The sequence below is a fragment of the Stegodyphus dumicola genome, chromosome 4 (assembly GCF_044657685.1).
Source record: "Stegodyphus dumicola isolate Sdum_Otavi_A_Nest chromosome 4, ASM4465768v1".
Classification (NCBI taxonomy): Eukaryota; Metazoa; Arthropoda; class Arachnida; order Araneae; family Eresidae; genus Stegodyphus; species Stegodyphus dumicola.
Window position 1 is genome coordinate 164,627,230 of NC_140771.1, and position 27,388 is coordinate 164,654,617.

The window sequence follows — 27,388 nt, forward strand, 5'->3', positions numbered from 1 at the left end:
AAAAATCGGATGTTTTCCAACAAATTCTGAAAGCACGTAACAATTTTGCCAACTTTTAAAATCTTTAAAAGGGCTAAACCGTATGGACCTTCAACAAAATTATCACATTCGAGAATCTACTTTATTCTGTTACATGATTTTAAAATTTTATTCTGATGAAATATGGATATTTAATGTTGTAATAGATAACTTTGTATACTGACTTGCTTGTTTGTGAATTATGAAATCAATTTTTGACCTATTCCTACCAATTTATTAATTCTTCAACTTTGCGCACATACTTGTTTGAAATGATAGGGTCCAAAATTCTACATTGTTTTTTAGTTTGTTTATTTAACGTCTAAGCGAATTTTTATAGATATTTTGCATATATTGTTTCTAAGAACAAACAAATCGTTGTAGAATTCCGATCATTGTACTAAAGTTAATTTGTAAAATATTCCGGCTAGCAAAATAGCTAAAGCCGGAATAATCTTTGGTAGAGCTGGCAATAGTATGTTAACAGCAGGCGAGTCTGCCAGATGTTCTAATAATAAAATATTCAAAACCCCGTGACTATAGATACTTTACTATCTAATTTGAATCTTGGTGGCGACTACGAAGAGGAAACTTTATAATAAATGTTTGAATCATAAGACAGTCGAGCACAGATTATACGTCTTTTAAGAGACCATTCACAAACGACGTATAAATGAAGTTTTAATTTACGATATGAAACATATATCCATTAGCTCCACGATTTTGATACTACTAAACTACTACTGATATTAATAACACAGTTTTATTATCATACTTTCAATTTGTTTAAAATATTAACTCTGCTCAAAAAAAATTTAATTAATATTTCAAAAAAAATTTTCATCTGGTAAAGTGTTTTCAATAGTTCTCCAACTGTGCATAAATTCGACTTTCATATGTCAGAAGTATGCAAAAGTCATGAAACCGCCCCTATTACTCATAAACTGGTTTTGAACTGCTGTAGCAGATCGTTATGTCTCATCCCTCTGTTTCTTTCTCTCATTTGTGGGAAAAATAGGTAAACTGCGCACTGCGAAATGTAAAACCAATGCACTAAGTCAAGCAAACGCGACTGAAGTTATGTGACGTATAAAAGAAATATTTTACTATTAAAATATTAATAAAATTGATGGCCAAGATAAAACGACATATAACTGTAAAAGACGTATGCACGAGAAACGTATAAACGGTGCTCCACTGAAATTGGTTAATTAACATTTAGGAAAGTTCATTCAGAATTTATAGAACGTCGTTACGTTATTAAAACGTCGATCAATGTACTGTTAACAGCGGTATATTTTTAAATCAATTGTCAAAGAAAAATTTGAATGACTGAATCTTAAGCCATCAGATAGGTTAGATTAGGTTAGGTTATTTGAATATCGCGAAGCGCATTTGAGCTAGCTGCCTAAGGGAAGGATTAATCGGAAGTCCTTGAAAGAAAGTGACATCATATATTTTGTTCCTATGTTGATTAACTTGCGTCATCAACTCTTCGCAGAGGCGATTATTTTTTCCTTTATACAGAATAAAATATAGAATTTTGATTCTTTGGATTCCTGCCAAGCTCGTAAGGGCTGTCTGCCAGAGGGAAGAGATTCCTTCGCGGAGACTTCTAAGGAGACTGGTTCGCACTGACTTTACAGATGGAGAAAACTTCAAAAACTCATTTACAGCGACCGATTGAACTACCAGTGTTTACCAGTTTTACTGCTCCGGCACTGATGGGGAGGAAAGTATAGAAAAATGATCATAAAAAAAATTTAGTTTGCATAGTTTTAATTAAATGCACTATGTAAAGATTATTATTACTTTTTTTAAGCCATCGGAATTTTCAGAGGTATACTTGCATAATAGAATGGTTGGTTGCCATTAAGAGAAATATTTAGGGTTATTAACAGAATTATAAGAAAGGGCATATATTAGAATGATGATATTCAGTTCGTCTAAATTTCTCTTTAAAAATTTTGATTTAAAATCTGTTTCTGTAAACAGCCACAGATTTTATTTTTGATTACTCTAGATAATGAATACTTTGCTGGGTTAAAAAAAGTTTGTTTACTTCTTAGTACCTTTAATTAAAACGCTGCGAGTTAAATTTTTAAAGCATATTTTATTCATTTTTTAATTTGGAACTCTGGGTATACGGCCAGCCGCTCAAGAGAAATTTAGTCATACATTCTTTTCAAAACACCCCTTTAAATATATTAGCGAACATAATTATTTCGGTGAAATTACCAAACAGCCAGTGCTTATCATTGCTTAGTAAGAGCTGGTAAAATATGAATGTTTAAAACTGCGGGCTGTCGCGTTTTCTCTCAACAGACCCATTTCAACGGAACAATTGCTCGTGGCTGTCACTTCTCCGACTTGCTGTGGCAAGAGATAATTGCACTTGCATACAGCGCCATCTGTCGCAGTCGACATTAATCTAGCTGCAAAATTACTCTAATAATGGTAAGGCTCTGAATGTTTATCTCATGGGGTTTATATAAACTGACGGGAGGTCTACGGAACTGTATTTCAGCTCCGGGTTTATATTCAGATTTAGACCTTGCTGTTTTGGATGCATTTATTAAAGATATTGGATACTTTGCCTGAATATACTCTCAGCTTTGATGAACCGGACTGTGGATTAACTGGGCTTGCTTAAAAAAGTTTGTTTTGGGGCGATGAGAAACTGGTTATCACGTCGATTTAAAACAAAATTTTCTATGTAAAACGTAAAAAGGAAAAGAAGAGGGCATGATTCGAAGACGATAATAACATGGCATTTTAGAGGTTTTTTTTTTTTTTTTTTTTTTTTTTTAAATCACGATAGTACGTAATTTAATTGCACTTAATGCGGAATATATAAACTTTTTTAACGCATTTCATAAAAGTAAATTGCTCAAAACTAAAAATAAATCAAGTGCATGGGCATTAATCACTATCTCTTTCACATTGATTCTTTTTTTAGATAATTACGGGTGATCATTCCTATCGAAACACAACATTTAATACAAAGAAAAGCAAAGAAGAAAAGAAGTGTACCGTGAAATGGGGAAGAAATGCTAACAGGGACAGGAAAAAACAAACAGGGAAAGAGGGTGCTATGCGCAGTTGTTACAGAAAGACAGAACTTTGAATTATAATTTAATTTGCTTAATGAGTTTACCGTTCAAATTAAACTGCTTGAAAACAACACGCAAGTTTTAATAGTAATTTTCTGTTAATTGTGATACAGGTTCCTCTTCTTTTTTGCATTTTTTTTCACATTCCCCAACCTAACATACGTACATAGACGAGAGATATAATGTTTTTCAGTCCCAAAACTTGTTAGTGAATTTTGAATAAACAGGAATTAGAGTCCCCATGACATGTTTTCACAATGAAGATTTCTGTATGTGAGTATATGTGGAACTATTTCTTATTTTACAATAATACTTACATCAGATTTTTAAAAATTCCTTTTTTCCATATTTAAGCTTTCTAACTCTTATTAGATTGTGAGTGAAATTCAACAGGCATTTCATTTGGGGCCCATAACAATTTTTAATTTACAACCAGAAGTGGTTTAATTCTGTAATTGTTTTAAATAAAAACTATATTTAAATATAATCCAAAACTTTCCGATTTTAGTATTTAAGAAGTTTAAATCAGTGGAAACAATATACCAGATTTGGGTTAAAATTAATAAACCGGTAACAATACTTTACGGGAAGTGACGAACAGATTTTTATAAAAAATAAATACACCAGAATTTATATTTAAAACCAAATTTGATATTTAAAACTCATATAGGATTGACAACGACATATTAGATTATCTTTATGTATAATGAAAGGATATTTTAGATGGAACTGTTAGCATATTTTTGTGGAAAAATGTATAGTCACTACAATAAAAGCCTGACACACAGGCTTGTCAAAACAGGCTTGTCAAATCGTGTCGCTCGGTGATCGGTTGCACTTAATACAGAGCAGAAAAATGCTAGTCTGTAGTGGTTTTAGATGCAATAATCGCTCTTTTGACAAAGCAAAAACGCACATGAGGTAAAAGTAAAACTTAAGTAAAAAATTTGAAAATTTAAAAACGAAATCCGAAAATGTTTAGATTTTAACGTTATCTACAGGGACATTTTTAATTTCAAGCTTTAACATGGTCTCACAGTTTATCAGTTCGCTGTTGGACTCTCTCCTATTGACTATTCATTTTTATTCATTTATTTCCCATACAACGGATAGTGATTATTTGCTCATGTACACATCCGTTCTCATGTTTTGATATGAAAGTATCGTATCGGTCGTAGTATAGCTTCTGTTCACATAGTGTTTCGGATTCATAAATCAATAACTTGAATTAAGGATTAAGAATAATAGCACCTTTGGGTTAGTAACAAAAGAACACACAGAAAAGAAAACTCATTTTCATACGTGTAGGCATTCTACAAAACATGCGTACTCTAAATCTGAAATATTGTTGCAATAAATCTCATTACTGCAAATAAAGACAAAATTATTACTTCATTAAGACATTGCTATTGTTACAGATTTTGAATTTAGTTAGCTGTTTTTACTAGAATTATAATTAAAATTGTTTTATATCTCCGTGCAGTGCAGCACGAGACTTTTTTTAAGACAAAGCTACGTCGAAAAAGTAAAAATACAGGAGCACGCGCATTTGACATTTAATAAATAGATATCTCGTAATTTATAGTTAAATTGAATAAATGTAAGTTAGTTGTAACCGTAATTCTACACTTTTGCTTTCCAGAAATCGGAAAACAGAAATTGCTAGAACTCTCTCTTGAGACCGATTTAAAAAGCTATAAAAGCCAGAGAGAGAACATCTCAGCTCAGTAGTTGCTTACTTAACTGTTATTTGTTGATTGTAGCGAATTCGCAGTGAGATAGAATTGACTTTCTCTGCGCCTTGGATTGCGTTGTATTTAATGTTTTAGTAGTTTAAAATATAGCTACTGATTTTATTTCGTGACATTGCAATATTGTACGAAGATCTTTGAGGGAAAAAATCCAGCGTTTTATTATATTTCTTTTGATAAGAATACATTTCATTACCTTTTTATAAGACTTATACATTCAATTTATTACGAACCCGTACGCATATTTCACAAGTGCACATCAGCGCAGCCACTGAGGGAGGGGTTTCGAAAATGGACCAATGAGCTGCTATTGCTCTTGTGATACTAAATCTTCGTGCATATGGGCGTTATTACTAAATCTTCGTGCATATGTTGTTTACGTTTTAATTTGCATTTGTTTCGCAGTTATAAATATATGACGTAATAGTAGAAAATCTCGTGGTGCTTTCGTTTTCTGAATTTGATTAATCGCTGACATTTCGCTTTCGCGATTTTTATCACGCATTAATATTAGGATTGATGTTCACGGCATATTATGTGGATTAAGAGAATTCAAGTATATATATTTTTTTAATTGAGCGGAGAATGACTGAAAGTGTTGAATCTAGTGTTTTCTTATTTTAGTGCTTTCATTCTTTTGAGTTTTAAAATGTAAGATTCAGAATACATATGATCTGATTATATCCATTGTTTAACATTAAAAATTATATGTGAATAAATTGAATATACTCGATGATAAATTCCCTCTGTTTGATGAGTATTTCTTGTGTAGACAGTACATTTAAGAGTTAGCATTTATTAAATGGGAAATTTAATGCTCTAAATGTATACGAATGCAAATTAGTAAAGTTTTATGTAAAGATTGCATTTGGGCTCAGATGTTTATCACATATTTCTTTCTTCATCTTATTTACTACTTATTAAATAATATTTCCCATCGATATTTTTGCGAAGTTTCCAACATGTGTTTGTATTTATTTCAACCAGATAGTGAAATCTTCATAAATTCCTATATTTCACCTAACTTCGCAATGAAAAGTTTTAGAAGCAATCGACGATGCTTTAATTATTTTGTAAAAAAAATTGCGTGGCAGAATATTTTCAGCCATCTTGCTTAAATCTTAAAGCACACGAAAGGTCATGTGACATGACAGAAATATTACTGGATGCTCATTGGTCCACCCTAGAAGCCACCCCCTCGGTGGCTACACAGATGTGCACTTGTGAAATATGCAACCCGTACGCACCCAACAAATCAATAACTTGAATTAAGGCTTGAGAATAATAGCACCTCTGGGTTAGTAACAAATAAACAAACAGAAAAAAAAACTTGCTTTTCATACGTGTAGGCATCCTACAAAATAATGTGTACTGTAAATCTGAAATATTGTTGCAATAAATTTCATTATTGCAAGCAAAGACAAAATTATTACTTCATTAGTACAATCATATTATTCAGTTGATTACTATAAGGTTTCTATAACTAAACGAAGTACTGATTACGGAGGTTGTTTACACACTTTTAAAAGGATTTAGGGGCCGTTTAATTAACTTTTAAAATGTAATGTATTTTTAAATGCCCAATTTGATAGCCATTTCTATAGGCTATATGTATGCATTGTGATTTCGATGATAGAAGGGAATTTTTGCCAAATTTCCAGGGATACTGATTTCCATTCCTCTTCCATTGCTTTCCGGGATCCATTAATTGTGGCAGTTTTGCGCTTAGAAACAGCTCCTTTCAAGAAACTAAAAGCAAACTAGTCCATGGGTAAAAGGTCAGTGGACCGGACTTCGCAAGACTTCGTTGTAAATGTATACATATACCAGTCTTCATTTTTTCAAGTATTACAGTGGTACGTTTCGAAGAATAGCTTGTTGATTTGTCTTGATAATTTTCACTCTTTGAAAGTCAGTGGAATAAATATTCTGCGAATATCGGACGTAAAATTTTGTCTTGATAGTAATAGTATATTTTAGAGTTTTTCTTTCTCCGAACTAGAAACGTGGAGGAAAAATACTCCGGAAAACAGATCCAAAACTCTCAAATTTTTCACCTACTGCCTACTTCCTAACATAACTTGCCAGTCCACCGTATTTTAAGTGCCTTTTGTCGAAAAACCTGCTCATGGCCATTTTAAATTAGGCTCATACTGATTTGAGTGCCTTTGTGCTGTATTTTTGTTTCTTGTAGTTTTCACATTGTTGTATTGGATACGGCTTATGAACAGGAAGTTACTAAAAACAGGAAAGTCAAAATATTTCCATTTATTCTGAATATTTTGAATAAATTCTGGTTAAGAAATAGAAGTGCGTAAATTTTGCCTTCGTTACTTACTAGTGAAAATTTGGTCTTTGATCGTTAGTAGCAAGCGTTGATAAATTATTGCTACATCCATCTTTTCTAGGAATTATGTAAAATATTCATATTTAGTCACCTAGATAGGAATATTTTACATATATATTAAAGCAAATTTCATGTAAATTCTTCATGAGGTCTGCAAAGTAATATTTGTGATACGTATTTTTGTTGGCCAATGGGTGAAGTGCTAGTCAGCGAGCTATATTAGTATTCATGTTTATGCATCTGGTTTGTGCTCCAATTTCCGCTCTTTTAATTGGCCTGAAGGAATTCCAGGTATTAAAAAGCATACATTTAGAAGCAGAAACAAAAATTAATTTCCTATTTTAATTTTTTGTCTTTTTTTTTTTTTTTTTTTTTTTTTCAAAAATTAGACATATCTCGCAAACGTTTCGTCTAAACAGCCACTTGAAAGATTAGAAGAAAAAAAAAAAAAAAAAAAAAAAAAAAAGCGGGAAGCAAATAAAATAATATTTTCAAGTATAAATTTCTATTATTAGAGAAAGTGAGTTCTAATATAAAAAGAAATACATTTTTAAAGACTAACAGATATCTTGCACCACTTTTCTTAAACATTTCAAGTGCCAATTTCATAGTGGAGTTTCTTAAAGTTTCATCTTAAGTTTGTAGCGTCATTAGGTTATTTTTGAAAAAGGAAGAAAAGAAAAATGAGTAACGCCTCCGCCGAGAATCGAATCACGGACCTCTGGAATACGCGCCCAGCGTGCAGACCACTACACCACGAAGACACGCTAAGAAGGCGGTATAAATGCCTTATATACTCCCCCTTTTAAAGGGCGACTGGGGTTTTTAGGGGATCCAATCACCAAATCCTGGGTGTGGAGAGACATCATCCACGACCCTTTTAGTTCGAGCGCCACTGTAGAGTCATTGAATTATTTTTGAAACACGAAGAAGTGAAAAATGAGCCATGCCTTCTCCGGGAATCGAACCACGGACCTCTGGAACACGCGCCCAGCGTGCATACCACTGCACCACAAAGGCACGCTAAGACGGAGGGAGAAATATCTTATAAGTTTCTTTACTAAATTTCGTACTCACTTCTTTTGCTGTTATGCCAAATTTGTGTTAATTTATATATGAACGCCAACATTTATTTTAATGACATGCAAGCAAAGGTATTTTCGATCAAGACTACTAGCTAACAAAAGATGACTTACAAAGTTCTATATTGATTTTAACAAAATTGGAAGTTATAAAATAACTCACAAACTTACATATTTAAAACGTATTATAAATTCATGTTTATTACCTTAAAAAGGCATCAAAACATAAAAAATAAGCTGTGATGAGTAATATGACTATTGTTCGGGGGGGGGCGCATAAAATTGCGCGGTAGGCAGTCATGGACCAGTCATTGCCCACGACTGCAGTAAATCATTCTCATGGAAGACTGATATTATTTAGGGAAACGTCATTTTGTAAGCTAAATCTAACTTTAAAAACAATTTCTGCTGCAGTGTGACCGCCACATTTGAAGTTCATGATGGAATATGAATATGAGAGTCTTTTCACCGTTGTAGGTGTTATCATGCATTTTGTTGCTAAGTGATTAAGCAATTCCTTTGCATTACTTTAATCTTGTCTGTAAACTTTAATTCATTGAGATAAGAAAGAATTTTTTAAGCGTTTTTCTTTCTCTTGCCCTTTTTTTATATTTTTAAAAAGAATAAATTTGAAATTTTCAAATTTTAGCGTCGTACCAGAAGATTGATTAAGGTTTCTTATGCTCCCGTTGAGGTCGCAGCTTACCAGTATGCTCTTCACTCACTCCTGCTAATAAAATTCAACAGATAATCACAGAATATTTAGAAACACTATACCTTTAGAATTGACGATAGAGTGTTTGGTAAATCCCTCCATTTTTTATATTCCCTGTATTATTTCTTTAAAAATAATACATGTAGATAACATTTGGTGACAAAAGGGACACAAAAGATAGGATCGAGAATAATAGAGCCTCTAATTCTATAAAAAAAAGAGAGTGACCCTGGTTTAAAATGTCTAAATTTTAATTTGACACAACAGATAATGAGCCTAAAACTGTAAAAATAAAATACACATAAAATACCATTAAAATTGCAACACCAGGAAGGAATAATCTTACAAGCGTCAAAATCATGCGAAAGAAAGAAGAGGTTGGGATATGCAACTGATTAGTATTTCAGCGCATTTAGACGAAGCAGGAGGGAGAAACGACATCTGAAGCACTGAATAAAAGAAAAGTTGTGTAGTGGATTTCTCATTTGGAAAGCGTTTTGTAAGGTCGGAGTTTCATCAGAATATCGTGTTATCCCTCGAATAATAAGAAGAAATGCTTATGAGCAAGTGTCGGAATTCGATAGAGGCAGGATCGTTGCCTATCGAAAGTGTGGATTATCGTTCCGTGGTATCTCCCGTCGCACTGGTCGACATAAAACTACTGTTATGCGAATATGAAATCAGTGGGTTGCTTAGGGTCACACTGAACGGCATGCAGGATCTCAACGCCCTCCCATGAATAACGCCCGCGAGGACAGATATATTGTGAGGTAACCCTGCAAAAGCGTACAACCATATCATGGACCATTAGTCAGGAAAAAGCATATTTGCAGCACGTCCAGTATCCGCTCGACGTTTGTAGCAGCGTGGACAATCAGCACCGTGACCATTACTACGGCGTCCCTTGACAATGCAGCATAGAGAGAGACGGCAACTCTGGTGCGCCGAACGAAAAAACTGGATACAGGAGTGTCACAACTTCATCTTTTCAGACGAGTCCCAGTTCTGTATGAGGTATTCTCATGGCCGTATACGTATCTGGAGGCTTCGAGGAGACCGCACGTCGCCTGCTTGCATTCGATATCGGCATAGGGGCCCTGCACCTGGTGTGATGGTTTGGGCAGCCATTGGATACATGACACGCACATCTCTGGTTCGCATCGACAGTAATTTGAACGCAGATCGGTATATTTCTGACGTCTTACGTCCGATGGTTGCACCCTATCTTCGAGGCCTGCCAAATGTCATCTTCCAACAAGATCATGCATGACCACATGTTGCACGTCAAGTTCTGATCTTCGTCGACACACAGGATATTCGATTGCTGCCCTGGTCTGCACGTTCTCCAGAGGTGTCACCCATTGAAAACATCTGGTCATGGGTTGCTGAGAGACTGGCTCGCCACCTCTCTCCAACTAATACCGTTGATGAAGTGGGGCATAGACTTGAAGCAACATGGAATGACTTGCCCGTTTCTATCATCCAAGCCCTTTCCGACTCCATGCCTAACCGGGTAAGGGCCGTTTTAGCTGCCAGCAGTGGCTGTTGTTCCTACTAATTTCGCCTTTCTGTAAATCATTTTGTCTTCATGCCTTACTCTTTACGTACAATAAATATCTTTTTTGTATTTGCTTTCCTTCATGGTGTTGCAATTTTAATGGCCAACAGTGTATATAATAAGGTAAAATACATTTTTTTAAACAAATTATCAAATTATTTTACAAAATAAAGTTATAAAATTCGCATCTACTTTGAAAAGAGTAATCGGAGGAAGAAATCTGAAATTGCAGTCTTTGCCTCACCTTCCAATTTAAAAAATCATATCCTGACTATTAAAAATGTTTTATTTAGGTTTGTTCATACATTCGGACAGTTATCCAGTGCTGATGGGCTACAAAGAATCTAAACTTGAAAGCAGGTCAGCCATCTCTTCAGTCATCAAAGGTTATGTTAGGCTAGGTTATGTGAATTATAACAAAGCACAAAAGAGCTATCTGCCTAGGGAAGAGATGACTTCATTGAGGACATTTTAAGAGTTACTGGTTCGTATTGAAGCTAAAATAACAAAACATATGAAACATCTTTTGCAGTCAGCAGCTTCGCCTAACTTTGAACAAATGTCAGACTACCAGTGTTCAACAATCCTATTGCTCGGCAGTTCCGTATAGAAGCAAAAAGAGGGATGGGAGAGAAATTCTATACCGAAAGTAAAAATATAAACCCAATAAACATTTGTTATTAATTATAATAAGGAAAATTTTCTGCAAATTGTACGCAGTTATCAATCGCGTGTATCGTAAATCAAATTTACTTTAAATTACATCATTTAACTATTAAAATAAACTGAAATTATCATTTATTGGTTGATCGCTCAGCTTATTAAACTGAATCAAACGTTGAATAAAATTAAGATCATAGCATAACGTAATACAATTCTCCAAAACTTTTCGAAACTCTTCGCTAAGGAAGTTTCTAACGTCAAAAAATACCTGTGATTATCATTTTATTTCCTATGCTGTTTAAAAAATTTCCGGAAGAAAAATAATTGACGAAGAAAAATATGTCGCCGAACAAATAATAATCGTGCAGCAAAATATAGGTTTTCACAGCAGGCTCTAGTCTTAGAGTATCGGAATTTTTGTGTCTAAGACAGATTTCTGATAGATGTAAGCCCTAAGGTATCTTTATACTTTGTTCGATTTTTCTCAGCCAAAATAAAAAAGCATTATTCCCGAAGAGAACAAAGGCTCACTAAAACGTGTCTCAGTTTTCACCAGCTACTTTCTTTAATAAAAGAGCTAAACATTTTACATTAAGGAGGTTTCAGAACTGGGAGTCATTATTTCCCAGATTTAATTTAATTTTGGCTTTAAAGATGTCTATAGTTCCCCCTTTCAACTGCTTGCTAACGTTACGGTATTCAATGACACTAGAGGCCCACCAGCGGCCGAGCGGTAAAGACGCTGAACACTGGTAGTTCGGTCCGAGGTTCGAATCCCGCAAACGGGCTGGCTGCATGGGCGTTTTCGTGGTTTTCCCCATGTGTAACGTGTATACGAGCCAGTTTCCCTTAGAAAGTCCTCCACGAAAAGCATCCCTCCCCTTAGGCAGATAGCCCTAGTGTGCTTTGCCATAATTAAATACATCACACCACACCATCAATGATACTAGAACTTCCTATTATATGCCTTGCAAAACTATCAATCTCAAAGGACATTGAGAAAATGGCCTTTCAGTTTCCCTTTATAAGATGGTTATAGTTAGGCAATTAAATGGTGATTGGGAGGCTAATATAACATATACAGGGTGTTTCAGCAAATCGGTTACAAGCTTTCAGGAGAGATAGAGTACACCTAGACGATGAAAAATCAAACAACAATGCATGGTCGGCAACGCTTTCTTGGCGCGGTAGTGACGACATAAAACACAAAAAAGGCACTAACAGTGTCAATAAAACATGTTTTATTATGTTTAATACAACAGAAACCAATAAATAAGAACAAAAATAAAAAAAAACGATCAACATTAAAGAAGATGTTCGTAATCACGATCCCGGACTATGATGCCTGCATGAAAGATCTGCATCACGTAAGAAGATGCATGACGCGCGGTTCTTGCGTCCCGGTCTGTGTCGTTATTTCGAGCGCGTTCTTTGACGACGATAGTCTGTTTTTGCTCCTATTGTTGGATTTCCGCTGCACTAAGCATAATAAGCATTATTCCCACCCTGTTCGTGTCCTTCCTTTCTTGCGTTTTGTGTCGTTACAACCACCACAGGAAAGCATTTACGACCATGCATTGCAAGGTGTTTTTCCATCGTTTAGGTGTGCTCTATCTCTCTTGAAAGTTTACAACCGTTTTGCTGAAACACCCTGTATATAAATATGCAAGGAAAAGTAAAGACTATGTACCTACTATCTCGGAGATATGGAGCGATCCACAATTTTAATGGTCCAGAGACACAAAATTCGGCGCACATTACCCCTGAATTGATCTGTATTTTACATCTCAAAACGAAACTTAATAGTTCGATTTAGATTACTTTCTTTAATATCGTAACATTTTTTGATAAAGGTTTTGCACATATTCTCGCTAAGCAATCACTATAATGATTGCAGAATTCCATTCTTTATGCTATGAAATAGACCGGGAATAATATGAAATATATTACAAATGGTAAACATATCGGAAGACTGTACGAAAAAGGTGATTTCGTAATTCTTATAAATTAGTTTTTTTAAATTTAAAAATGCACAATATGAATGAAAAAAATACTTCATTAAAAATACTTTTGTGGAAGTGTATGCCTGTGACCAACGGCTGCGAAACCCAGGCCGTGTGCAAACTTTTATATACACTAGATATATACAGATATGTAAATATAGGCAAAGGTCTGTGGATATAAGTAAATATTTCCATGCTGTACAATACATCTACTCCAAATGTGGCACATGGGTATTCTTCGAAATTTTAGAAAAACAAAGGGTTCAACTACTCATGAAGCCGGGAGATGTATGAAGCTGTACAAGAGACGATACTAGACTTGTGTTGTCTTACTTGCGGATATTATTTGAAGTTCTTGAGAAGAATTTGGCAATATTTATAAGCCAGAAAGAATACTTATAGATTTAAATTGCTGATATGGAGCCATCACAAGATATCTATAACGGGTGGCCATAATTAAATTGACAGTGCTCACAGCGTTCTGTAGCGCGATCTATTTGCGAGAATGACGCCACATTTTGTAGGAAGATTAAACAAGACGGGGGACGAAGGATTCCGCGAAAAAAAATTAGTTCCAAAAGTCACCGCTAGGAGAATATTTGGCCTGTGTAATAGAAAATAGAGTGTTAACAAATGCAAATCAATACGGAAATTACCTTTTACTTTGCATACAAATGAGGTTCAATGGGGCTGCCGTTGTTGTGGACCACATATTACATTCTGTGCACAATATGCACAACAGCAGAAAATAACATGACTGCAGGAATCTCCCGTCCAGTCCGTGATATGTTATCCTTCAACGTAGCCAGGTCCTGGACCACTCCTTGATAGACCTTGGACTTAAGGTAACCCCATAGCCAGAAGTCGCATGGGGTAAGATCAGGCGACCGAGGTGACCATGCAATTGGAAAGTAGCGGCTAATGACTCTTTCTGTTGTGAATTTCTGTCGTAGCATCTGCTGCACCCGTACAGCAACGTGTGGAGGGGCTCCATCTTGCATGAAAATGATTTTCCCCAGGCATTGTCTTTGCTGAAGTGCAGGAATGACAAAGCTGTTCAACATGTGGCGATATTTCTCTCCCGTAACAGAACAGGTTTCCGGTCCTGTCAGGGTAATGTTCTCATAGAAGAATGGACCTACGATAAATTTTATTCCGCATTAATTTGCATTTGTTAACACTCTATTTTCTATTACACAGCGCCAAATATTCCTCTAGCGGTGACTTTTGGAACTAATTATTTTTCGCGGAATCCTTCGTCCCCCGTCTTGTTTAATCTTCCTACAAAATGTGGCGTCATTCTCGCAAATATATTGCGCTACAGAACACTGTGAGCACTGTCACTTTAATTATGGCCACTATGGGTATATATATAATTCTAAGTAAATTTTGAATAATTTGTAGTTTTATATTCCCTGGCATGATTATACTCATTTGATGGTGTCAAGAAGGAAGAATTTAAAATCATGATTTGCAGAAATAGAAACTGGATAAATTACTATGAGGGTCTGCTTTAGCATTATTTCAATTATTTAAATGGTAGTTGTACTTGTGACTCAACAGTTTAATCTTTTATTCAATTTAATGTGTAGGAGTATCTTAACATTTTTACTTCCTTGTACGAAGTAAAAAGGAAGTATTGTAATCGCGAAAAGTTTCAGGCAGCATATTTCAACGAAATTATCCATTTTGACCGCTATCGAATGCAATTAACCGATGTTTTTGCGTCATATCTGTACGTAAGGACAGAATAAAATACTCTTTTCCTTCAAAAAAATTATAAAACTGCTTTAAAATTAATTCTGAAGAGAATTTTTCGTGGCGTCTGTACGAACGTACGTACGTATCTCGCATAACTCAAAAACGAGTAGCCTCAGAACGTTGAAATTTTGTATATAGGACTGCTATGACATGTAGATGTGCACCTCGTATTTTGGTTGCAATCGGCCGCACCAAACGTATATAAATATATTTATATATATATTCACTCTATTACCCGGCTCAGTGATCTCAGTTTCTTTACTCTTATATGTTTGTAAATTGTACATTTTTTGCTTTAAAAATGATTGAATTATGTTGTTTTTATCTTCCGGTTAAGGATTTTATGCCTTTAGTAAATCTGTGTGCAATATTTTTAGAATTATCGGCAATTTTAAAGTTGTTTAATTGCCGCTAAGCCTGTTTTTAATGGCGGCCATTGATGTTTACATTTGAAACAGGAGACAAGTGGATTTGTTGCCAATCTAGAGAAACTTAGCTTTGCAACAACAAAGATAACGCATTCATTTATTATTGCCAATTAAATCATGCTTAATTCTTTCTGGAATTTTTTCGAGGAAATAAGCGTTTGAGATTTACTTCGTAATTTTTAATATAGATATTTTGAGTTTTTATGTATTTTTGCCTTCTCGCGTAGTGAGAACTGAATTAATTAAACTTCCCAACGCCTTAGGGCATATCTCAAACAGAGACGGTTAAAGTAGCAGAGGCTACTAAATGCTGCCTAACCATTCACTCGATTTCGATTTCGATTTCGAAAAACTGTTTCTTTTTTCTTTTGTTTGCTTATGTTCTTTTATGCATCATTCTAGCTTTATTATAGTATTTGAATAGAACATGTGGCAACAATCATATAATTCTATTCTTTAAATGATATAAATTTTGTGCATTATGAGTTATAATATGAACGAAATATATACGTTAACTGTTATATAATTATTGGATTATATAACAGTTAACTTAGTTTCCGTTATATAATTATTATATGAGTTAACTGTTATATAATTATTTATACTGTTAAGTGAATCTAGCGCCAGAGTGTCGCTACGGTAAACAAATACTAGAGTGAATTTTAAAGAATGCATTTATTCTGTTGTGGTTTATGCGCTGTCGGCGAAGTAGATTTAATTCAATCCACTAAGTTTAAACGAAATGCAAGAAAAAATGTGTATAATTTAATATTCCAATACAAGGAAGTCATGTGGTGTACACATCAAATTTTTTTAAATCAGTCTAACGACTGTCAGTGTAGAACTTTCTAATTTTTTCTGGTAAATATTTCCCTCCAAGCGCATTTCAGAAAATGCTGAAAGTTCGTCATAACATCCTGCATTTTTCGAAGCTACTCTTTTACAGCAAATAGGTTAAATGTTGGGAAGGTTCGTGATTTACGTGACCGGATTGTATTTGATTATCAATTTATCTTCACTTTCAATGCGATACCTATTCGTATAGATCTCATAATTAAACCAGTTGTAAATAATATATATCTAATAGCTAGAAATAACTTGATATTAAAAAAGTAAATTTCATATTTTTCTCTTTCCAGCTTGCGGTAAGGACAAGCAGACTTTTGAGCTGGTGACGGGTTTCGTGTTTACGGCTCCAGATGACACGATCGAACTAGTCCCTGGGACACTCCACCTAACGGAGTGTCTGTCATATTGTCGACACAACGCTTCCTGCAGGGCAGTCAACTTCGAGACAGGACTGTGCGTTCTTTTCAGCTCTAGCGCCCGGGAGCGACCAGATGCCCTTACTTCGTCGCAGTTTCCAGTCTTCACCATCTACGCACAAAAGATTTGTCTGGACAGTAAGTAGTATTTGATATCTTTAGTTATTTTTTAGCTCTGTAGGTTTCTTTGCGTTTAGAGTATGGCCAAGGATGAAATCGAAACTGTACTTCTTCTACACTTTCCTTGATAGTTCGCACTGCCAGCCATGTTGCACAACTCAAATAGTTATCTGATTTTTTTTGTATTTCATTAAGAAGAAAAGCTATTGGAGTTTTCTACGGCAACCACCACGAAACGTTGAAGCGCGGTGAAGGTACAAAATGAAAATAACAGGTACAAAATATAGCATTTTGTGGATCCCCAGCATACGGCAAAAAAATAGCTCGCATGCCCACAGTATTTGCAGCCTTTATAAATGTAATATATCTGTAAAGTTGGAAGCATTCTATTATCAATGAGTCTCATGACACGCGCTTTCTAGAATTTGAATGACTAATGCTGGCGAATCAATACCATCTTGTGTTTCTTACTGCCGCCTATCACAAGAGCCGTGACAGTTTGTCCTAATTTAATTTTTTCTTCCTGTTTTTGCTGCGATACATTAAGTAACTATCATTCAAGTGATTGTTTACGTATTCAGCTATTTCTACGTCACATATGTCACTAATAGTTCTACCGTAATATGTGTACAATCCCATTTGGATAATTTTGCAACTAAATGTGACGTACTATTTGACTAAACATACTTATTACGAGTAAACTATTTGACTGTGCATGTTAGGAGTAAACTATTCTGACTAAACGCACTTTTTAGAAGTCGCTCATTCTCTCTATCAAGCTACTTGAGCAACAATCACTGCCACGAATGGAACGAATGCAGCTTATCATATAATGGGGTTAAGCACTACGCTTGCACATATATGACTGCAAATATTTTCGATGCGCGCTCCGTTTTTTAATGTCTTATTCTGAACGTTTGCGGGCGATTATGAAACGTTCCTTTTGTACCTGTTGTTTTGTTTCTATGCTTGATCCTTCCTGACAGTATCGTGACGATTGTCATCGGGAAGTCTGATATTTTCCGTTATGAGTAATCAAGTAGTAGGAAGCCGATGTATCTTGTGTATATTATAGAAACCAAAAAATTCTTTAAAATCTCTTACAGTTCCCAGGCGAGCGTTAGTGAGCATTTTTTAACGTCGTAAAGAGATCATATGAACATGTGTTAGTTATTGGATATTTCTGAGAAAGAACTAACCTTTCTATTTGGAAAAGGGTATAAAACAACATTTTTCTTAGAGAAGGGTAAGCTTATCTGCGGGATGTCTGTGTGTCTGATTCGCTACAACTCTGGCAGATATTGTCCTCCACGAAAATAATTTTCAATAATTTTCTTAGCTGAAATATATATATGTATTTCATCAAAGAAAATTATGTTCGTGGAGGGCAATATTCGCCAGAGTTGTAGCGAAACAGACACACAGACATCTCGCGGATAAGCTTACCCTTCTCTAAGGAAAATGTTGTTATGTATATACTGCGTTTGGGGAAACTTAGAGTGTCACTTCGCCTCGTAGTGGGGTACAGTGTACAAGATGGCTATATACAGATCCTACAATGTATCCCGTAACTGTTTGAAATTGGTTAAAACAAGATTCATTTTTCATAAATTTGTTTCACTACGAATCATAAGTAATCCAAAGGATTTATATTAGGAGACCACGGAAGTTTATTATGAAGGTAAAATGTGTGAAATGTTCTTGAAGCCATCAAATATCAACTGCCAATGGGTGGCACATTGAATACACCTATTGAAATAATTTTTCCTCTTCAGGAAATTGGATAAGAATGAAGGAAAGATGATCTAAGAGAATGATCATGTAACTCAGAAGCGGTCACAGTAGAATCCATATCAAAGAGAGAACTAATTCCGACGTATGAATGCATTCCAAATCGTTCAGGTTGTTTGAGAAACACCTCGGAGACATTAAAAAACTACAGCTTCTTGGAGCCTATACCAGCTTCTAAATAGCCTGTCAGCGTGACATAATTTAAATTCATCACATCATGCCATTTGATGTTACTGTGATGTCTTCTAATTATAATATTATTCTATACAGACAGCGGTATGAATTTGATCATCCAGTCATCGAGCTCGGTGATGATGCATTAAGAGCAGGGCATCGGTTGACCTATATTTACATAATTTTGTATAATGCAGGTACTAAAAAAGGTTTTCAGCCTACATTTTAGAAAAATATATCTGAAATCAGCAGTAATTTCGTATCATGTATCATTTTTAATGTATTATTTTTATTTTTTCATGTATCATTTTTAATCGCGTTAGCCAGTGTGAATTTCGTACATTAGTATGGATTATTCAAACTGAAGATCCCGACTTTTTAGCTATTTAGGATTAGAAGTGCTATTCATTGAGTATATTTTTGCCATTGCAGACCTAGCGGAACTGGACTTAATCTTTTGCTACTGGTAACCTCATCAAACTTTAATTAATGCCACTATTTGTGTAGAATTATATTAAATTAACAATGATACAGAAATGAAAACATTTTGTAGATCACCAGTTTAATAGAAAACTCAATGGTCTGCCTGGATTTAAGAGGAAACATTTTGCAGTCATCTTTCAAAATACAACAATACATTGTTCATGAATGTAAAATACAATATTTAAACGCAATAAGTATTTGTTTTAATATGGTACGATTGTCTGTGATGTTTAAGGTACTGCAACGCCATAATGTTGTAATTCTTCCTTCGATAGTATTCCTTTAATTTTTTTCTGGCCTTTTAGCGTACAGATGTAAATGTTTAACAACGGTATCATGTATCATGTATTGTAACGATGTTTCTCGACTTTTTAGATCGCAGTTATTTTCATCCATTTAATCAAGAGATAAATGATTTTGACGCACACATATTTTAGACTTTATTTTATTTCATTAATATTCAGTAGGAAGAAATCATGGTAATAAGGCTTCATATTATTAACCTTAATACTTTTGTTGCGGTATTCCTATGCCCAGAAATTAACGAAGTTTATATTCTGATGTAGATATTTTTTTTTTTCATGTGGAACATAAATATGGGCGAGTTTCCCTTAAAATACTTTCACGAAGGCATCCTTAATGGTAATCTAATCTTTCGACTAAATACTACGTGCTCTTAAATTTTAGATATTTTGCAATTAGCGGCACGAGCATCCCGTGCATTTTAAAAACTCAATATAGTTATCCTTTCCTCGAAATCTTGATGACTAATACATTGTCATTGATCAGAGGCTTTACTTATATTATAATCAAAGTAGATTAAGATTTTATGCTGTTTTCACTACCCTAAAGTAAGTAAAATTATTGCAAGTGCTAAACTGAACGATAAGATGATTTGCCTTCAGATTCGTTAACTTTTCATTTATTGCCTCGTAATGTTCCTCAGTACTTTGCCTAAAATTAATACAGAGGAATCCAGTGAACTAAGTAGCGAATTATCGCTGAGTTCGAGACAAAGTCTCGAAAAAGGTTAAAATACCCTTTTATTCACTCAAAATAATAATAATAATAATAATAACAGATGGCCCCCTTCTCGGGCTTACAGGAAAGCCTTCACTCGGGCTTTTAAATCAGGATAAGATAATAAGAAACTAATCTAATGCTAAACTAAATAGACTTGATCGAAGTTAGAGAAAAGTACCTAACGTAGTTGGCCCTTAATTTAACCTAGCCTCAACAGGCACGTGCAATACGGTCGAGGGTAATAGATTCAAGAACGAAGTAGGCAGAAAGCAAACACGCGCCACTCATTTGCATAAAAAGCGATATTATAAACGGTAGGGAATAGTAGATCATGTTTAAGCTTAAAATAACTGTTAGAAACTTAAATTAACCGCTACAGCCTTGCGGAGCTTTCTGTTGATTACGATGCTAACTTCTTGGAATATGTGAATTTTTCATAACTGAACTGTGTTTGTTTTACGGATACGGGATAAAATGTACAGCCATCGAAATACGCCTTATCTATTTCTGAAATAAATCTATATACCTTTTAAAATATTTTCTGGCGTTAATTACGTTATTGAAGTGTTTTTTCAAATTGCTAATAATCTCTTAAAATAATTTCGATACATTTACTGAAGGAGAATAATACTGTATATCGCAATATAATAACTGAATGAAGAATTTACCAGTGAAAATACATAATTATTTACTAAAAATACTTTTAAAAGTTAAAATATTCTAAAAATTAAAAAAATACTTCCGTATTAGTTACGGAGTACATGTCGTTTAAAACAATTTTTATTAAAAATAATTTTTTGAACATTTACAGTTCTTTTGTTAACTGAATATGTTAAGGCGTCTCTTTATTTTCTAACAAAGTTTCTGGGCTATTTTAATGTCTTTACTGCATTTTAATGTTACCATATTTAAATGTTATTAAACAAAAAAACTATAGCAGTGCTTTTATATGTATTCTTATATTTATATCCTTATTAACTGCGGCATCTCGTATACGAATACCTCACGTTCTCTCTCCTCCTCTATTACTGCTCCAATTGGCATTCAGGGCACTTTTCTTCATCGATGTAGTTGAAAAGCGGAAAACTAGGTTCTCTAACGAACTACTGAACTAGGCGCAAACAACTGAAAAAAGGAATTCGCCTTCAATGAAAAATACGAAGTTACTGTGGAGCCAACAAATAAAATAGCGTAGTTAGGAAAGGAAAGGTAAGGTTATAATATTCAGGATCATCAGCTTGACCATCTTTGGTTTAATCACTTATCTTCGGAATGCAATTAGTGACAGATTATTAATTTCTCACTCAAGAAATATCTACATTTTCTATTTTTCGTGTCACATCAAATGAATGTGCGATACAGTAATTTATGCTACAAAAGTATTTATCATCCCTGTAATCTGCTAAATTTCAGCTTCTGAAAATTTTAATGATTTCAACTAACTTAGCATCTCTCATTTATCCATGCATAAATGCTCCAGTGATTAAGGCGTTGCAGAGGATAGTTTGGCCTGTGTTCTAATTCTGCCGAACGGGCTGGCTGCATAAGCATTTTCGTAGTTTTTCTTATTGTTCACATAAGTACCAAAGTGTTTCCTTCAGAAAGCCATTCAGGAAGACATTACTTATTTTAATTCGATATTGTTCTGGTGTTCGACTTCATCAGGTAATCAAAAAGTGTTATCACCCATTGAACTAGGGAAATTGGTAACTGTAAAAGAGGCTATTATTCTGGGCAACATAAAATATTTGTGTTTACAATTAAAATATTTGTGTATGAAATGTTCTCTTGGATTTAATTTCCCTCTAGTTTTAGTGAATTATTTTCCCCTTGAATAAGCGTATCTGACTGTTAATTAATTTTGTGTTTATTCACATCGTACGAAAGGAAGCAAAGAAAATATCTTCTGTGCAAAAGAAACATTACGAATGAATGACATAAATGCAGTGTCGGACTCCGTACAGAACATAGTACAAGTATGCAAAATTGTTCTTAACCATCATGTTCTCCATATGGGGATTTGTGAAGAATTATATGAGAATGCTAACAATAATGATTTTTTTAAAGCATCGTCATTACGATTTTATGATGTTTATGAAATAAAAGAAACTAATTTTAGAAAAACTTTTTTAAGACAAAATTTCATATAAAAAAAACTTAGCAGTAAACGCTGTAACGTCTTCAGCTCTTCGGTAAAGTTGAACGTCACTTACAATTCACATACCGTTTTCTATTCTTTTTGTTTCATTTCATGATGGTCCGATAAGAACAGTGTTCTGTTCCTGAAAAAGTCTGGAATACGGGAATTCCTCGCTTAGAGCTACGGCGCATCTAATTGTACCCTCATTGTTATGCATCGGCAACTTCTTGCCGACCACACCTGTAGATGGTAACTGATCACATTCCAAATTGGAGCCTGGGAATTCTCAATGAACCTTCCCAGGCCTTTCAACATTAAAACTGAAAGCAATCAGAGTGCGTTCGAATCTGAAAATTTCGAGAAATTTAGAATCCAAAATTCTTCCCGACGAGCCCAGAAATTCTGGAACAAAAACGATGAGCGCAGCTCTAGAGTTCGCTAGTTAATGACAGAGAAATAGCTTTTCTTGTGATTTCAGCTCTGTCAACACGTTCTGCTCGCTGTGTCAAAGGCATCTTTTTCTATCAAATCATTTGCTAAGAGATAGGGGTAGCCGGCTGCCCGCTATCGACCTACGAGCAATTTGTTAGGAATTGCCAACTGCGATCAGAACGAACTTAAGCACTATTCGCCTCACTCAAGAACTTATTTTCACTTCGTTGGAAAAAGAAACTTGTTTCTAGAGCGTGAATAAACTTCAGATACGTTGAACATTCTTTCTTTGTAATCTTTTATTCATGCTTAATCTGAAAATGTAAATAAAAGGGAAACGATACCCTTAACTGTTTATGCATCGCTGCAACGAATTAAGTGGGAACTCTAAAAGTGATGTAAATATTTATGTAATAGAATGTCAGCCACAGTCTATTTTTAGGTGTTATACAAGAGGTTATCCATAACCTGGATGTGATATAACTACCAATATAGTCAGCTTAGGTTAAATGCCAAAAAGTTCCTTTATCATGTCACGCACTTGTTTTCTTCCGAAAACGTGTACCACCGTATCTATGGACAGAAACAAACGAGCTCAGAGAATAAATGCCCAAAGCAAAAACCAAACAAGTAACCCAAAAAAAAAAAAAAAAAAGGTATTCATCAGCGACACACAGAAATGGACTGCAGAGCTATTTTTATCCTTGTCTCTGAGTATGATCCCGCTCCCGGACAGAAAGAGGACATCCAGAAAATACAGAAAGAACAAAATAAATAAATGCTTCTTGTCGACTTTTCTTTGACGAAAATTCTTTATTATTTTCTTGGAAAACTAAGACAAGTTTAATACATGGCGGAACCACCAAATAGAATGAAACATTAATCCCGAAAGCAGTCACAAGGAGCAAGGAGTTATTAGGGCTTGAAGTTACAGAACTTATGAGGGTGCATACTTTGTTGACGAAATATTTTTCTTTTTATGAGTAAGAAAAAGGCAATGAACTTCGGTTAACCATGAGCAATTTGCCGATTGGAGCCTGTTTAAAAGAATTTGATTGGAATTTGATTCTCTGTTACAGATTGATTTGAAAATGACTATCATAAATTATCAACTTAAAACAAAAGTGCCTACGGAAAGGCCGGGAGTAAAAAGTGTAGTGGAAGATAATAACAGTTGATAGCAGATGAAGTCATAGTTTTTATGTATGATAGTATGTAATTTAATTTAATGTTATTCTTAATACATAAATACTATTGTACAATTTAAATAAAATACTCTGCATGATGTTTTTACGTGAGTTCAATGACAGCTCATAAGTATTCTTCTCTCGTAAGTATTTTCAAATGTTTCTTGTGAGTATTTTTCTTCAATGCCATTTATAACTTAATTTCTTCACTTCGGATTATGTTTATTCTTTCATATTTACAATGTATTGTTTTTATTATGAATACTGATTTAATGCACGTAATCCAAAACGTTTATTCTCCAGATTAAATTGCTCGAAAATGCGGATAAATGGTTGCTCGAAAATGCATTTCGTAATTTTAGTATGATTTATTATTCTTTCCCGCCTTCTTAACTGCTCTGCGATGAAGCATAATTTCGAGTTAATCTCGGGCGTCGTCTCCCAGAATTATTCCCATCGATGGGTGAATGAATGGCGAATAATACTTTCAGATTCTTCTGTGCTAATGCAGAATCCTGTTTAATCTAGTCTCGAATAATTGGGTTTTCGCTATAATTGGAATTTCCTTCCAGTGGTTCAAAAACTACTTAGAATGTGTAGCCGATATTATGATAAAAGACACCATAATCCAGCCATTATGATTCTGAGCATATACAAATGATTTTGCCATGTTTATATACTGGCAGCAAGAAAAGGGTTGACCTCAAACTATGACGGATAAAGACACGTAATTTACTGTTTTTGGAATGTAGTTGAATTAATTTCAGTGAGATGCTCGTAAAAGTTTTAAGTCAAATATGAAAAGTAATCGATCTAATTAAATGAAAATTTTGTTTATTCGAAGACACGATTAAGATATATTATCACTCTAAAGGTTACGCAGTTTAGTTTATACAGCTAATTTTCTTCATCCCTTTGTTATTGTTTCTAAGAACTAAAAAAAAAAAAGAACTCTCACTTTTCATTATAGTAAATTGGTCTTAGATTTAAAAAGGAGAGAAGACATTTATCCAGGTTCTTCAAGTATTCATTTTATTCTGTAATCTCAGTTACCGTGAATACTAAAATATTGTTTTCTTTCACATACAATGCAGGTAATGTGTTTCCTCATAAATTCATTTGTCGGTCTTGAGCTGAAATAACTCATTCAAATAGACTAATACATCGAGAAAAATTATTCTAGAACATGAGGAAAAGAGCTTTTTGTTTTTTATCTTGCCTGATATTGTTTCAAGAATCCCCCGCAAAAGAAAGACATTCAAGAAAAAGAGTAGTGATTTTTGTCAGCTCATTTGACGAAAAGTCTTTATTATTATCTACGAACACGCGGGCAAGTTTAATAAAAGACAGAATCGTAGCAGAGAGAAGAACATTAATCCCCAAAAGAGTTCCGTGCAAAGGTATATAACGGTACAGGTCATATGTGAGTACGCATCTTTTGTCGAAAGGAAAACTATTTTTTGGAAGCCTCGTGCTGAGCTAAGAAAAGGCAGAGGATAAAGCTTCTCTCGAACAAATAGGAAGCACGCCGGTCTTCCTTTCGGGGCGAGGAAGAGGATCTGAAAGGGGATGACAGGAATGAAATAAATTTTTTCTTCTTTTCCGAATGAACAAAAATTTTACTTGCAGTTTAAATTCAAAGAAAATGTACGCGCTTTGTTGGTATGAAAATGAAGTTTTAAGAATACATGTTTGAATGACTATGACAAGTAAAGGGTAAGTGATCATAAATGTTTTAAAAAGGGCACATCGTTTATCAATGAATAAATAACGGACATTTATTTATTACTCATTTCAAATTCCTTGATGTGGAAGTCACAAAAGGCATAACGATATATATTCAAAACTGTTGCACAGCAATTCAACACAGTGAACAACATCCAAATCATTAGATTGAAATATGTGCAGTAGATATGTATTTATTAGTAAAAGAATTTGGGTGAGCTGGGTAAGAAGTCTAACACCTCAAAAGAGAGTTTACCACTATTTTTTTAATTAAAATATAAAAATTTTAAAAATATATGAACATTTGTCGAGACATTAGGTTATTTCGAAGTAGGAGAGAAAAGGAGCAGTGCCCTCGCCGGGAATCGAACCACGGACCTCTCAAATACGCGCCGAGTGTGCTGACCACTACATCACGAAAGCATGCTAAGAAGGGAGAAATACCTTATATACTCCCCCTTTTAAAGGGCGATTGGAGATTAGGGGACCCAATACCAAATCCTAATGGTGAAGAATCATCATCAGCCACCTTTTATTAGTTCGGGTGCCACTGTACTGACATTATTTAGAATCAGGAGAGATGAAAATTGAGCAATGTACTCTCCGGGAATCTAACCACGGACCTCTCGAATAAGCGCCGAGTGTGCTGACCACTATACCACGAAGGCATGCTAAGAAGGCGGGCGAAAAACCTTATAAATTCTAAAACTGAAAAATCATTTTAACTCTCATGAAAGAAACAACACATAAATTGGGTTAGATTATTTGGATTTTCGTAAAACTCTTGAGAGCTATCTGTCTAAGGGAAGAATTGCCTTCGAGGATTGATTTTTTTAAGTTTTAAAAGAAAATGATTTATATTCACGGTGCACATGGGGAAAGATTCAGTACATAAAATATGTATAACAGTTTTTTATTTACAAAAAAATGTATCAGCGTGTGATGTACAAACTCTTTTATATAGAATAATAAAGTTCGTTTTAATTAACGCATTATTTCTTATGTTAAATCATTCTTGCACTTCTACTATTTTGCATACTCTACCAGAATATGTATGTAAAGGGAGATTTACAATGAGCGATTAATTATGCTTTGAGGGGATGGGAAATCTGGCAACATCAGCCTGCCGTTTCAAAATTTTTCTGTTGTTTACTATCTTTAGCTCCGTTGGCATGAGTTTGTATTTCATTGAAATTTAGTTAGTAATCGCGAAGTAGCGGAGCCAGGATTTTAAGCTTCAAAATTAAACTTTCTATGTGTCTAAATTTAGCTTTTCAAAATTAACTTTTGTAAGCACTTTGAATCACTTATGCTCACATGTTCATTCCGCAGGAAGTAGAAGTTAATTTTGTTACTTTTTTTAGTTTCTGAAACTTCGAGCTAATGCGCAAATAAATGTTTAGTTGTTTTTACGGTGTTATGATTAGTATTCTGGCACAGAAATGTAATGATGATAATTTCTGGGACAATCTAATTATGCTAGGCTAGTTTTAGATGCAGTCAGTCTGAGTTAGGCCTTATATATAATCACCCAGTAGTCAAACATTTATTATAAAATGGCATGAATATCTCGTTATGATTTTCGAAAAATTCATTTATAACATTAGTT

The 27,388-nt window shown here is 34.4% G+C and overlaps 1 protein-coding gene across 1 annotated transcript in view; it reads left to right on the plus strand.

The window, feature by feature from the left end:
* The window catches only part of LOC118184765 (uncharacterized), a 272,848-nt gene that overhangs the window by 116,809 nt on the left and 128,651 nt on the right, over positions 1-27,388 (plus strand). The window contains exon 2 of the mRNA XM_035354483.2: positions 16,579-16,842. Within this exon, the coding sequence (XP_035210374.1) occupies positions 16,579-16,842 (264 nt within the window). The remainder of the gene's footprint in view (positions 1-16,578; positions 16,843-27,388) is intronic.